Raw genomic sequence first — 13,706 nt, forward strand, 5'->3', positions numbered from 1 at the left:
AATGGATGATATATAGCTAAGTGACTTTTAATTTGTGGAAACAAAAATATAGTTATATTTAGGGATAAATCAATTATAAATGTGGTAGTGCATTATTACATCTCCATTTTATTTCAACCGAGCAATAAATGTATTGAAGTACCCATTGAATACGTCCAAAGCATCAGTTGCATGGTAGTCTAGTCTACAATAAGTCTAAAGAAACAAAGTCTAGAATGAGACACTCAAAGTTATACTCATATGTGGAATTCCAGACAAGGAAGGGGAAAAAGACTGAGATGCTGGACTTAGAAAATTATATTAATGGTTGTGAAATTTTAATACTAGGAAGAAGAAAATGGTAATCTTGGCAGGGATTATTGGAAATCTAATCTTGACTAGATTTTTAAGGAAATTTATAAAAATTATCATATATTTTGCTTTTATTATTATTAATGCTTTATCATATGAATATTTCTTATTCAACCATTGTGCTTTGCTTAAAATGTCTCACAACTATTCAGCCCATTAGTTTTCTTAGCAAATAGTTATCATATAAATGAACTAAAGTAACTATAGACGTAGAATGAACTTAATATGCTTAATATAAGTAAACTTTTAGATTAAAGTAAAATTAAATGAAATTATATTTTAAAGTCAAATTAATGGTTTTAATTCTAAAGTTTACAAAATATTTTCTATTCCATAATGATATGTTTTTAAAGTAATATTATATGTTGTAAGACGCTAAAAATTATGGAATTCCAAAGAAAGTGAGAAGAACAAGAAGGTAGACTTAGACAATTCTATTAATGGTTGTTAAATTTCAGCATCAAGATTTTCTCTAATCAAATTTAAAAGAAAATGACAATTTGATCTTGAGTTATCTGAACCTTAAATTGATTAGATATTTAGCAAAAAAAGATTTAAAAAATGTTTGTAATTTCATGTATTTGATATGAATTTTTTATTAATTTTGAGCTAAGTTTTAAGTGGGGACCACACATTATTAATGATGGTTTAATGGTTGAATTAATTTAGCTCAAATTGTACTTTATTGTCAAATATTTACTTAGTCAAATCCATGAAGAGAAGTGAATGAAAATTGGCTCTAAAGTGGGTATCATAACAATGGAAAATAAAAAAAAAAGTTTAGTACCATATTGGATATTTGAGAAATGTTAATATGGTATATTAGATACAACATCAGAGAAGAAAACTTGGTTCATTCCTTCTAGAGTCGAGTCTTTAAGTTTGAGTCTGCATTCGAAGGAGAGTATAGCACGGTTCAGGTTCAATCAAGGCATTAGAAAGCTGCTTCCTTTCCAGCATAAGACAGTCGTTGTATCCTAAGAGACCGATGTCTACTGTTCTAGAAGCAATCGGTGAAGGGCGAATTGATCTTAAGGAGATAGTGTCCAACACTAGACTCGACTATTCAGAATTTTATTCTGTAATCTGTAAGTTTATTTAATTTAATTTGATCGAATTTTTTGTGACTCTTTGGAATCAGATTGTTACCTACAACAAAAAATACTCTATGTTTCACTTATAGTTTCATTCTCATTGCTCTCTCCATCGCTTTCAAACCCTTGAGGAAAAAAAAAACCAGGAAGAAGAAGAAGAAAAGGAAGCATTAAGCATCATAGGCCTAGTTAATTAGGAGGCCTTGATTATTTTTAATTTTTAATTTAACCATGAGATGATGAGCCCTAAATCACGAAACCTCAAACAGAGCATCATGGTGTAGTCTAATAAATGAGTAGTAGAGAAGCTTGATTAATTGTATAGGATATACCCTGTTTACGTATGAATAGAAACACATCGATAAGTTCTTTGGAGGTAGAACACCAACTTCATCTTTAGTACTACCTTCCACTCCATGATGACCCATAAGTGAACTCATTCGATCAATTCATGATTGATTAGAGCCTTGTTTCCATCACAAAGATGGCTCTGGAGAATTGGCATCCACTGTAGAGCACTTAAAAGCATTATTATTTCGAAGGAAAAAGATGGAGTATGAAAGTAATATTAATAATGATTGTGGAATTCAGCTGGTGCCATAAAGAACCAAACCTTAGATTACACTTTATGAAATATTTTTAAATCATACCTTCCTTATATTTTCACTATTTTTTTTAATAACTAGACTTTTAATTTTTTTTTCCCTATAATTTTTGTATAACACCCTCTTGCTACTTTGAATAACTACATGACTAACCCAGATTCATTTGAAAATGATTGAATTTATTTAACCCAAAATACCGTAAGAAAAAATGAAAGGTTTAATTATAAAATCCTCAAAGACATGACATTAATAAAAATTAGTGGAAATGCATGATATATTTGGTGAATAATTCTTTTTTTAATCCTTGAGAAGTGGGAACTTAATATTTTCTGAATTAAATAAGTGCCACTGAAATTTGAACTAATTACACTCATATAACATAAACCTCTTTAACAATATGATCACTATCCCATTGGTATTGATATCTCATTGTTTATTATTGTCTACACACTATTGTTTTTCTTATTCTTAGTATGACTCAATTTTTTTTTCATTAATTGGTTATCTAACATGATTAACAAAATAAGTTTGACTAGGTCATCATTTAAATCTACTTAAGCTTCTAAATAAGCTGATTACCTTACAAAATGGATGATAGCTAAGTGACGGTTTGATGCTAAGATACAATTAAATGCCAACAGCAAATTAGGATATCTCCCATTGTTATGTGTTCAACTGAACTGTATTCCTGAGCATTGGTCCTACACGGATGGAATTATTGGCAACTAAAATTTCTCCTCCATCAAGCCATAGAAGGAAGAAAGAAAAAACATTGTTATATTTAGGGATTTGTTTATAGAATTCCTAAGGAGGAAAATGAATAAGAATGTAGACTTAGTAAAATAATAAAAGTAAGATAGAAAAAAGTTCTGTTAATTACCAAAGCTATGTAAATTAGTAAAGTTGTGATAATTTGTAAGGTAACAAAAGTTACTGCAGCTGATAGATTGGAGTTTTAACTACTTTTCAACAACACAACCTTAGTAGAAAAGCAGCATGTTGAAGATGTGAAAGACACTTACAAGTCTGATATATAGATTACATGGAAGAGATCAGAGACCAACATATTTGATACATATCTACTTCTTTTATCTATTATAAGATGTGATCAACATTTGGATGTTGATAGCATAATCACACAATATAGCAATAAACAGTGACTAATCTCCATGATCTGAACCATGGAAACTCCTCCGTTTGCATAACCACGCCTCTGCTTTATTTCTTCCTGATGTTGGCAATGAGCCTAGCCCAATTAAGAACCATAAACACATAGATCTTATCAAAGATGTTGTCAATGAAGAGAAAATAAGCTGCGCTCCATGTCCTCTTGAACAGTAATGGACCAATGACCACCCAAAGCCCCACTGCAAATCTTAGACCCATGCTGAGATAAAAAGATGACATCTCATTTCCATCTTCATATTTTAGAGGATAATTTAGAGTCGTTCCATCTCCTGAACAATTCTTAGAAATAGGAGGCCCACAAAGATCGTTATTGCCTTTGTAGATTGACGGATCGTCAAATGTTTGTAGTTGCTGACCAGAAGGTATTACTCCTGAGAGGTTATTATAGGACAGGTTCAAATAGCTCAAAAAAGTTAAATTTGATAGAGTTGGAGGAATTTCACCATAAAGCTCGTTGTTTGATAGGTCAAGAGACTCCAATGACCATAGACCACCGATTGTCTCCGGAATATCTCCAGTCAATCGATTCCCAGACAAATTCAAATTTTTCAATGTAGCAAGGCCTCCTATCTCTTCAGGGATCTTTCCGGTTAGACAGTTGCTTGATAAGTCGAGGCTTGACATGAGTGATATTATTGTATTGGTATAGTATTCTAGAGCTTGCCCTTTTGTGACCACTAACATGCTAATGAAATCAGGGACATAATAACTTCCGTATGAGGAGACTGTAGTCATTGCTGTGAAGTTCACGAGAGATGGAGCTATGGTTCCTGATAGATTGTTGTGAGCAAGATCCAAAACATGGAGATAGTCTAATTTTGCAAGCTGAATAGGTATATAGCCAGAAAACATGTTAGACCTTAATAAGAGAAAGGCTAGCTGTGGTAATCTTTTCCCTATCCATATCGGCAAGCTTCCATAGAAGTCATTATAAGAAAGATCAAGAAAATTAAGATACTGACAACTTCGGAAGAACAAAGGGAATTCACCAGAGAGGCTGTTGTTGCTGAAGCTTACTATTGAAAGTTTAGAACCTATCAATGTCAAGTCGCCATGATCAGCTCTAAAAGATTTCCTGCTTGTCAAACATTGAGGAAGTTGTCCTGATAGGCGGTTGTGTGATAGATCCAAGATTTCTAAGGATTGCACTTGGTTGCACATAGATAATGGGACGGTACCAGTAATACTATTGTTTGAAAGATCCAGCACTTGAAGACTCATCATTAATTTTGGGACCCCACCATGGAATTGATTTGAATTCAGATTTATTTCATAGGCTGCTGACAAGAACTCCAGAGTCGATGGTAATACTCTGCTGATCTGGTTTAGAGAGAGATCAAGATATTCAACCGAAGAAATGACATTCCAAAACCAATCTGGCAACCTATCGACTATTCCTGTATTAGACATTATTAAATCGATAATGTCAGTCTGCGATCGAATCCACGTAGGAAAATGGGGTCCCAGATTGCAGGAGCTCAGGTCTACATATTTTAATTTGAATGGAGGGATCCAATTTGGGTCTACTACCATGGTCAGGTTGTTGTTGTTGGACAAGTATAACTCTTCTAATCTCGTCAAACTTGCAAAATGGTTTTCTGATATAATGCCAAGCAAGTTATTGAAACTCAAATCCAAACCTCTCAAATTAGTGAGCTTTCCAATTCCGGAGGGTATGTGACCGTTGAGGCTATTGTTATAGAGATAAAGATACCTTAGGCTGGTCATGTGCTCGAGCCTAATTGGCAGACTTCCGGTCAAGTTATTTGTAGACAAATCCAACTCCTCTATCTTGGGTGGCAACCTTTTCATCAATTCTGCTATGTCCCCAATGAGATCATTGCTTTGAAGCCCAAGTTCTTTGAGGGAGGTCATATTTCGTAGCAGGCCATCAGGAATAGGACCGTGAAAGTAGTTGTACCCAAGATTAAGTCTCACAAGTGATGTGAGATTAGAAGAGTAAAGAGGCAGAGAAGAGAACGTCGCGTTGAGATTGCAATCAAATAGATAAAGAACTCTTAGAGAAGCTGGAAGCATGTTTAGGGCATGCACCCCATCCACAGTAGTGCTTAGGTTTACCTCGCTCATGTCGAGGTACTTCAAGGAAGAGAGGCGCGGTAACCAAGATACATAATCAACCGACTCCAAGGAGTTAAAAGAAAGATCGAGATGGAGCAGCTTAGTGAGATTACCGAGCTGAGGAGGTATGCTCCCACCGAAGCCTGCATAAGAGAGGTCGAGATACTTCAAGTTCTTGAAGGAGCCAATGAATTCTGGTATCCGCTTATGTCCGAAGTCGTTGTAGCTTAGGTTGAGGTAGTTGAGATGCTCTATAGCCAGCAGAGAAGGACCGATCTCACCGCCCAACATCCGAAACTTATAATTGATCATGTCAGTGTTGTAGTCATAGTTGAAGATGGTGAAGTTGTTATGGAGGTCGAGCTTCACAACATGGCCTGTCCTGTTGCTGCACACGACGCCCCTCCACCGGCAGCAGTCTTGGCCAGTTTGCCAAGAAGATAGGACATCACTGGGATCTTCAATGCTTGCTTTGAAGGAAAGAAGTGCGTCCCTCTCTCTCTCTCTGCAACTCCTTTCTCCTCCTTTGGGCTCCACAGATATGGAGGAAATGGGGATTTGATATTGGGCCAGTAGAACCCATATCATTATTAGGACGATACGACAACATTGGATAGAGGATCTTGTCGCCTTGGCCATTAAACTTCTTTTACTTCTTCTAGCTTCCAAACACCTGGGATTAATAGGATCATATAAGCAGCTCTCGCAATAGTCAAGGCCTAAAGGCAATATTAGTAGAGAATATTTCTTCTTCTTCTTCTTCTATGTACCACATGTTATTTACTTCACTGGTGGAAAGAGACATTTGAGCATCCAAGTACGAAGATTACGATGGCTGTGGAATTCCACGGAAGGAAACAAGAAGAGTATGGAAATTGTAATGGTTGGGGAATTCCAGAGTCTAGATTGTCACTTACTCTCAAATAATAATGGTATATATTTCTTTTATTTTCTTTTTGTCAAATAAATGAAAATTTAATAATGTTCTAATTAAATTAGTGTCGCTGAGATTTGAACTCTAGGAACACTTAAATAGCATAATCCCATTTTAACAATCTGATCACTATCCCATTGGCATGACATATCATCTTCACTTTTGTCTATACATTGTTCTTTTCTCTATTTTTAATACGACTCAAATTTTTCTATGAGTTAGTTATCTAACGTGATAACAAAATCAATTTGATTAGGTCATCAATTTAAACCTCGTCCAGCCTAACAACTTAAGCTTCTAAATCAGTTGATTATCTATCTTACAACAATGGATGATAGCTAAGCGACCTTTGATTTGTGGAAACAAAAACATTAGATGTCCATTTTATTTCAACCGAATAATAAATGTTTTAAAAATACGTCCAAAGCATTAGGGTCCATGGTAGTTTATTCTACAGTGAATCCAAGAAACAAAGTCCTGAATGAGATAGCATTTAAAAATAACGTTGTCCTGTCCGATATGATAGGCTCAAAATTGTACTCATCTGTGGAATTCCAGAGAAAGAAAGGGAAAAGACAGACAGTGGACTTAGAAAATTATATTAATGGTTGTTTAATTCCAACCTAAGCTTGATTATATTAATGGCAATCTCCTTTTGGATTATTAAAACCTAAGCTTGATTAGATTTTTCAGCAAATTTATAAAAATTATCATATATTTTGTTTTTATTATCACTGATACTCTATCATATGAATATTTTTCATTCGATCACTGTGTTTTGCTTAAAATATCTCCAAAGTGATCGGCTGTTAGTTTTCTTAACAATTAGTTATTATATAGATAAATTAAAGTAATTATAGATGTAAAATAAACTTAATAAATAAGTACTTTTAGATTAAAGTAAAATTAAATAAAATTATATTGTAAAATCAAATTAATAAAAATATTTTTTATTCTAGATTAATATTTTTAAAACCTAGAATAAGACGCCGTTTGAAAATAATATTACCTGTTGTAAGACGCTAGAAATTATATTTATCTATGAAATTTCAAGAGAAAACAAATAATGAGGTAGACTTAGAAAATCTATTAATGGTGCTGAAATTTCTGCAACAAGATTTTCTCTAGTTAAATTAAAAAAAAAGAAAGATAATTTTATCTTGCGTTATCCGAGCCTAACCTTCTTAGATATTTACAAAAAATTATTAAAAATATTTTATATTTCACTTTTATTATTATTCACATTACTCAGTATCACTTTCAAACCTTTATGAAGAAAAAATAGGCACATATAACCTCTAAACTAGCGAAATTATATCACTAAGCCTTCGTAGCCAATATTTCATTAGACAAATCAATATAAACTTGTCGTTCTGGCTTCCTCTCAATTACCGATTGGAAAAGTCGCTGCCCACCGTCCGGATTCGACGACTTTACGAAAGCAAAAGATAATCGTTGCTGAATTCATCTATATCAACGTAGATGCCTTCTCACCCCCGTAGGAAAGCACTATATATTCAAACGAATAACTGTGCACGCGGTTCACCGGCCACGTTCCTGAGTTTCCCAGTCATAAACCTCACGATCTCGAGAGTCGAGACGTTGCAAAGAAAAAAAAAACCCTAACCCTAATCCTTTCCCCCCAAAACCCTTCAAATTGAAATCCCTATGGTCGAGAATTCTAGGGTTCCTCCGCTTTGTCTTCTCTTCGCGCTTGACCATCGATTGATCTTCCTAGAAATCATAATGGATTCCATGCTCCTCGAATCCCCCTCAATAGCGAAATCTCTCGGTTTCGGCTCTGTCGACGGCCCTAGCTTCCAATCCATGCTCAAAGAACTTGCTCTTCGGTGATAGGATCTTCCAATCCGAAGTATATAATTCCAAGGGCGATCAAGGCAATTCCTATGAAAAACAGAAGACCGGAAAACAAATAAAATACATATGGAGAATATTCAGCCCCCGGTATTCCGTCGACGTTTATGTCGAAGAGTCCTGTGATTATGGACAGAACCAAGCCGCAACCACCGAAAATGGTCAAATTATGCGTCACGTGGAGACTTCTATCCTGAAACACATGAACAAGATTAATATGTTATGTGTTCTTTAAAGAAGAAGGTTTTACATAACCAATGAGTCAAAACATATTACAAATGAAATTGCAAAATAAAGGCATTTGCTTGTTTGTAAGATACAACCTGCAACCATGCACGAACTGTACTCTGCATAACATCCTGAATTGTAAACAAGCGTCCACGAACAGCTTCCTGCTCTTCGAGCATTTCCCTTGTGCTCTTATTGATTCCTTCAAGCAGAGCTTTGGTGGCATTGCCTCTCAAATGCTGGAGGAGCTCAAAGATGATCTCCTCTCTTGCATGAAGTGACCATTTAACTCTAATAACCTATCAAAGAGAAGAACTGCATTAACTCTTTTACAGTATTAATAAGACAAAGTTCAATATCAGATGTCCAAACTTAAAGGACATATTTCTGACAATTGCTAACCTGAGTGGCCAGTCTCCTAATTTCTTGGTTAAAGATTATACAGAGTAGATTCAAGTCTTCATGATTTCTCCTGGAAAGTGGAAACAATATCCTTACATGATATTGCTCCTAGAGCACCTTATATAAGTCAAAAGAGGTATACGAATCAGACAAATTACCTATTTACAAACTTTAACTCTATTTCATCTGCTCCTCCAAGTACATACTTGCGGAACAATCTGCAGCAAAATACAGAGGAACATGAAATAAAACCAAATTCCCTAAAATAATGCAAGTATAATTAAGAAAACCGTATGACTTGTTCAGAGGTACAACGAAGCAAATGAGGTTCTCTGTTAGTATAAGTAAAAATTGGTTTACAATAACCTGGTAAAAACAAAAGATTTGTTGCCAAACTAGAGGTAAAAGCCAGCCGTGGTCACTGAAAAGTAACATACAGAATGAAGATTATAATGCCCATCAGGCTAACTAAATCACCTACCAACATACTATAAATACATTAACACATCTCTTTTTCTATTGACAGAAGTCAAAAAACATTAGCTTATAAATGACTATTACAAGAAAAAATTATTGACAGTACCTATCATCCCACCGAGTGAGTCGGCAAGCTAGTTGTGCTATAACTTCATGTATACTTTTAGGAGCTGAACTTCCAGCAGCAAGAAGCAGCTCAAAAGAGTTAAAAGCTGATAGAGTTGGAGGAATTTCATCATAAAGCTCATTGTTTGATAGGTCAAGAGACACCAATGACTGTAGACCACTCATCGTCTATGGAATATACCCAATCAATTGATTCCCAGACAAGTTCAAATTTTTCAATGTAGCAAGGCCTCCTATCTCTTCAGGGATCTTTCAGGTTAGACAGTTGCTTGATAAGTCGAGGCTCGACATGAGAGATATTATTGTATTGGTATAGTATTCTAGAGCTTGTCCTTTTGTGACCACTAAAAGGCTAATGAAATAAGGGACATAATAACTTCCGTACGAGGAGACTGTAGTCATTGCTGTGAAGTTCACGAGAGATGGAGCTATGGTTCCTGATAGATTGTTGTGAGCAAGATCCAAAACATGGAGATAATCTAATTTTGCAAGCTGAATAGGTATATAGCCAGAAAACATGTTAGACCTTAATAAGCGAAAGGCTAGCTGTGGTAATCTTTTACCTATCCATATCGGCAAGCTTCCATAGAAGTTATTATAAGAAAGATCAAGAAAATTAAGATACTGACAACCTCGGAAGAACAAAGGGAATTCACCAGAGAGGCTGTTGTTGCGGAAGTTTACTATTGAAAGTTCGGAACCTATCGGTGTCAAGTCGCCAGGATCAGCTCTAAAAGATTTCCTGCTTGTCAAACATTGAGGAAGTTGTCCTGATAAGCGGTTGTGTGATAGATCCAAAATTCCTAAGGACTGCACCTGGTTGCACATAGATAATGGGATGGTACTAGTAATACTGTTGTTTGAAAGATCCAACAACCAAAGACTCGTCGGTAATTGTGGGACCCCACCTTGGAATCGATTTGAATTCAAATTTATTTCAGATACTGCTGACAAGAACTCCATAGTCGATGGTAATACTCCACTGATCTGGTTTAGGGAGAGATCAAGATATTCGACCGAAGAAATTACACTCCAAACCCAATCTTGCAACCTATGAGCTACTCCTGTATTAGACATTATTAAATCGATAATATCAGTCTGCGATCGAATCCACGTAGGAAAATGGGGTCCCAGATTGCAGGAGCTCAAGCCTGCATATTTCAATTTGAATGGAGGGAGGCAATTTGGGCCTACTACCATGGTCAGGTTGTTGTTGTTGGACAAATATAAATATTCTAATCTTGTCGGACTTGCAAAATGATTTTATGATATAATGCCAACAAAGTGATTGAAACCCAAAAACAAACTGCTCAAATTAGTGAGCTTTCCAATCCTGAAAGGTATGGGAGCTCTGAGGCTATTGTTACTGAGATCAAGATAACTTAGACTGGCCATGTGCTTGAACCAACTTGGCAGACGGTCAAGTTATTTGCAGACAAATCCAACTCCTCTATCTTAGGTGGCAACCTTTTCAACATTTCTGTTATGTTCCCGCTGATTTGATTATCCCATACAATGAGGTTTTTCAAGTTGCGTAGATTTTTTAAAGTCCTCGGTATCATGCCAATGAGATCATTGCCTCCAAGCCCAAGTTTTTCGAGGGAGGTCATATTTCCTAGCAGGCCATTAGGAATAGGACCGTGAAAGTAGTTGCCCCCAAGACCAAGGCTCACAAGTGATGTGAGATTAGAAGAGTAAAGACGCAGAGAAGAGAACGTCGCGTTGAGATTGCAATCAAATAGATAAAGAACTCTTAGAGAAGCTGGAGGTATACTCATGGCCTGCACTCCATCCACAGCAGCACTAAGGTTTACCTCGCTCATGTCGAGGTACTTCAAGGTAGAGAGACATGGTAGCTATGATACCAGATGAACCGAGTGCAAAGAGTTAAAAGAAAGATCGAGATGGAGCAGCTTTGTGAGATTACCGAGCTGAGGAGGTATGCTCCCACCGAAGCCAGCATCAGTGAGGTCGAGATACTTCAAGTTCTTAAAGGAGCCAATGAATTCTGGTATCCGCTTATGTCCGAAATTGTTGTAGCTTAGGTCGAGGTAGTTGAGATGCTCTATAGCCAGTAGAAAAGGATTGATCTCACCGCCCAACGTTCGAAACTTATAATTGATCATGTTAGTGTTGTAGTCATAGTTGATGTCGATGAAGTTGTTATGGAGGTCGAGCTTCACAACATGGCTTGTCCTGTTGCTGCACATGACGTGTAACAACCCAGAATTTTGGAACATAAATAAATAAAATAAATAGAAATATACAATTTAGATAGCAATGAATTTTATTTTATTTTTTATGTTTTAATATTTTTATTAAATTAAATTAAATTTCTAGATATATCTTTAAGATATTAGAATTCTTATTCTAGTAGGACTCTTATTATATATTGTTTTTTCTTTTATAAAAGGGGGGCCTAGAAGAAAACCCTAGAGGGATTTTTTAGAAGAGAAATTAGGCGCTACAGTACCGAGAAATAAAAATGAGAGTGCAAAAGAGATTATTCTTGAGGGAGATTAAAGAGAAAAAAAAATAGAAAATAGAGGAAAAAAAATTTTATCATACCAAAGAGAAGAAAAAAGAAAGAGAAGACAATCATGGAGTGCTTTGAAATTCGTGCAGATTATGATTAGGATGAGAAAATCAAACTATTTTAGATTGAGCGAATCAAGGCAAGTCTCCACTCATATTTTCTTAAATTTTTATTATATAAAAATAGAATTGATGAATTATAAATATATTTATATTTATTCTTATCCCGTTTGATTTTATAAGATAAGAAATTTTGCAATGCGATGATGTAAGAAATTCATTGTTTTAAGGATTTTCAATAAAAAATTAGAAATATTAATATTTTGTATTTTATAGAAAATTCATATTTATCATTCTTGGAAAAAAGGGATTTTATTGTTTATTATTTTTCAGATTTCAAAATATTTATTTTTATTGCAGAAAATAAGAAATAAATTAGGAATATTTCAATTTAAATGAATTTTTAGATTTATGAAAATAATTAATATCTATTTCTATTGTAGAAAATAAGATATAAATTAGTAATATTTCAATTTATATGGATTTCGGATTCCTGAAAATAAATAATATTATTTTTTTTTCTAGAAAATAAGATATAAATTAGAATTACTTCAATTCTAAGGAATTTCGGATTTGTAAAAAAAAATATTATTATATTTTATTTTCAGAAAATAATAGAGGAAATCTTTATGCTAATATATTTTATTTTCTATAAATAAAATATAAGAGATCTTTATTTTTTTAGAATATGATCAAAAATAAAATATTATTTTTTGAGACGTGAAATTTTGCAAGATTAAATATTAGATTATTATTTATTTGTGTTTTCTGACTTATTAAGAATGATTTATATTATATATATTAGAGGAAATAGTAGTATTTGAATTTATGGATTATTCGTGTATATATTATATTTTGAAGATTGAGAATTTTGGTGATTGATGAATTTGATACTTGAGATTCAGAAAGAATCAGTATAGTTGAATATTAATAAAAGTGAGATCTAGAACCTAATTTTTTTCAAGAAGATAAGTCCAAGGGAAAGATCCTTGGAATGTAACATTGCTACGTGCTACCAAGTGATTCTGGCGGAATTAGGGAAAAGATTCCTGGATTTTTATTCTCGTGACTATAATCTTTCTCAACGGCTAGTGGAAAAGTTAGAAGAACACTGTATAGTACCTACTGTGACCCTAAACGGATCGACTATCTAAAAAAGTCCTAGGCGCCATCCCGATGGTGACTAGGTAGTGCGATGTGGCCACGGGTCAGAGTACCTATTAATAAGATAATATAGCATTTTATCAATCTTTGCGGGTTTCCAACACTAGAAAGAAGAAAATGGTAATCTTGGCAGGGATTATTCGAAATCTAATCTTTACTAGATTTTTCAACAAATTTATAAAAATTATCATATATTTTGCTTTTATTATTATTAACGCTTTATCGTATGAATATTTCTTATTCAACCATTGTGTTTGCTTAAAATGTCTCACAACTATTCAGCCCATTAGTTTTCTTAGCAATTAGTTATCATATAAATAAACTAAAGTAACTATAGACGTAGAATGAATGCTTAATATAAGTAAACTTTTATATTAAAGTAAAATTAAATGAAATTATATTTTAAAGTCAAATTAATGGTTTTAATTCTAAAGTTTACAAAATATTTTCTATTCCATAATGAAATGTTTTTAAAGTCCAGAATGAAATATTTTTAAATCATACCTTATATTTTCACTATTTTTTTAATAACTGGACTTTTTATTCTTTTTTCTCTATAGTTTTTATATAACACCCTCTCGCTACTTT

The 13,706-nt window shown here is 34.1% G+C and overlaps 2 protein-coding genes across 2 annotated transcripts; both read right to left on the reverse strand.

Moving 5' to 3' along the window:
* Positions 1–3,268: 3,268 nt before the first annotated feature.
* On the reverse strand, positions 3,269–5,905 carry LOC140759319 (receptor-like protein EIX2). The gene has a single exon (XM_073095851.1). It carries the CDS (start codon positions 5,903–5,905, stop codon positions 3,269–3,271), a length of 2,637 nt encoding a protein of 878 aa, XP_072951952.1.
* A 2,740-nt stretch (positions 5,906–8,645) lies between these two features.
* Positions 8,646–9,661, reverse strand: LOC140759327 (uncharacterized). Its single transcript, XM_073095861.1, has 4 exons — positions 9,340–9,661; positions 8,915–8,974; positions 8,757–8,826; positions 8,646–8,669 (listed from the first exon to the last, which is right to left on the reverse strand). The coding sequence occupies exons 1-4, from the start codon at positions 9,522–9,524 to the stop codon at positions 8,646–8,648; spliced, it is 339 nt and encodes a 112-aa protein (XP_072951962.1). The 5' UTR covers positions 9,525–9,661.
* Between the last annotated feature and the right edge of the window lie 4,045 nt (positions 9,662–13,706).

This window comes from Typha angustifolia, chromosome 1 (assembly GCF_048772165.1).
Source record: "Typha angustifolia cultivar Huaian chromosome 1, ASM4877216v1, whole genome shotgun sequence".
NCBI classification, from domain to species: Eukaryota; Viridiplantae; Streptophyta; class Magnoliopsida; order Poales; family Typhaceae; genus Typha; species Typha angustifolia.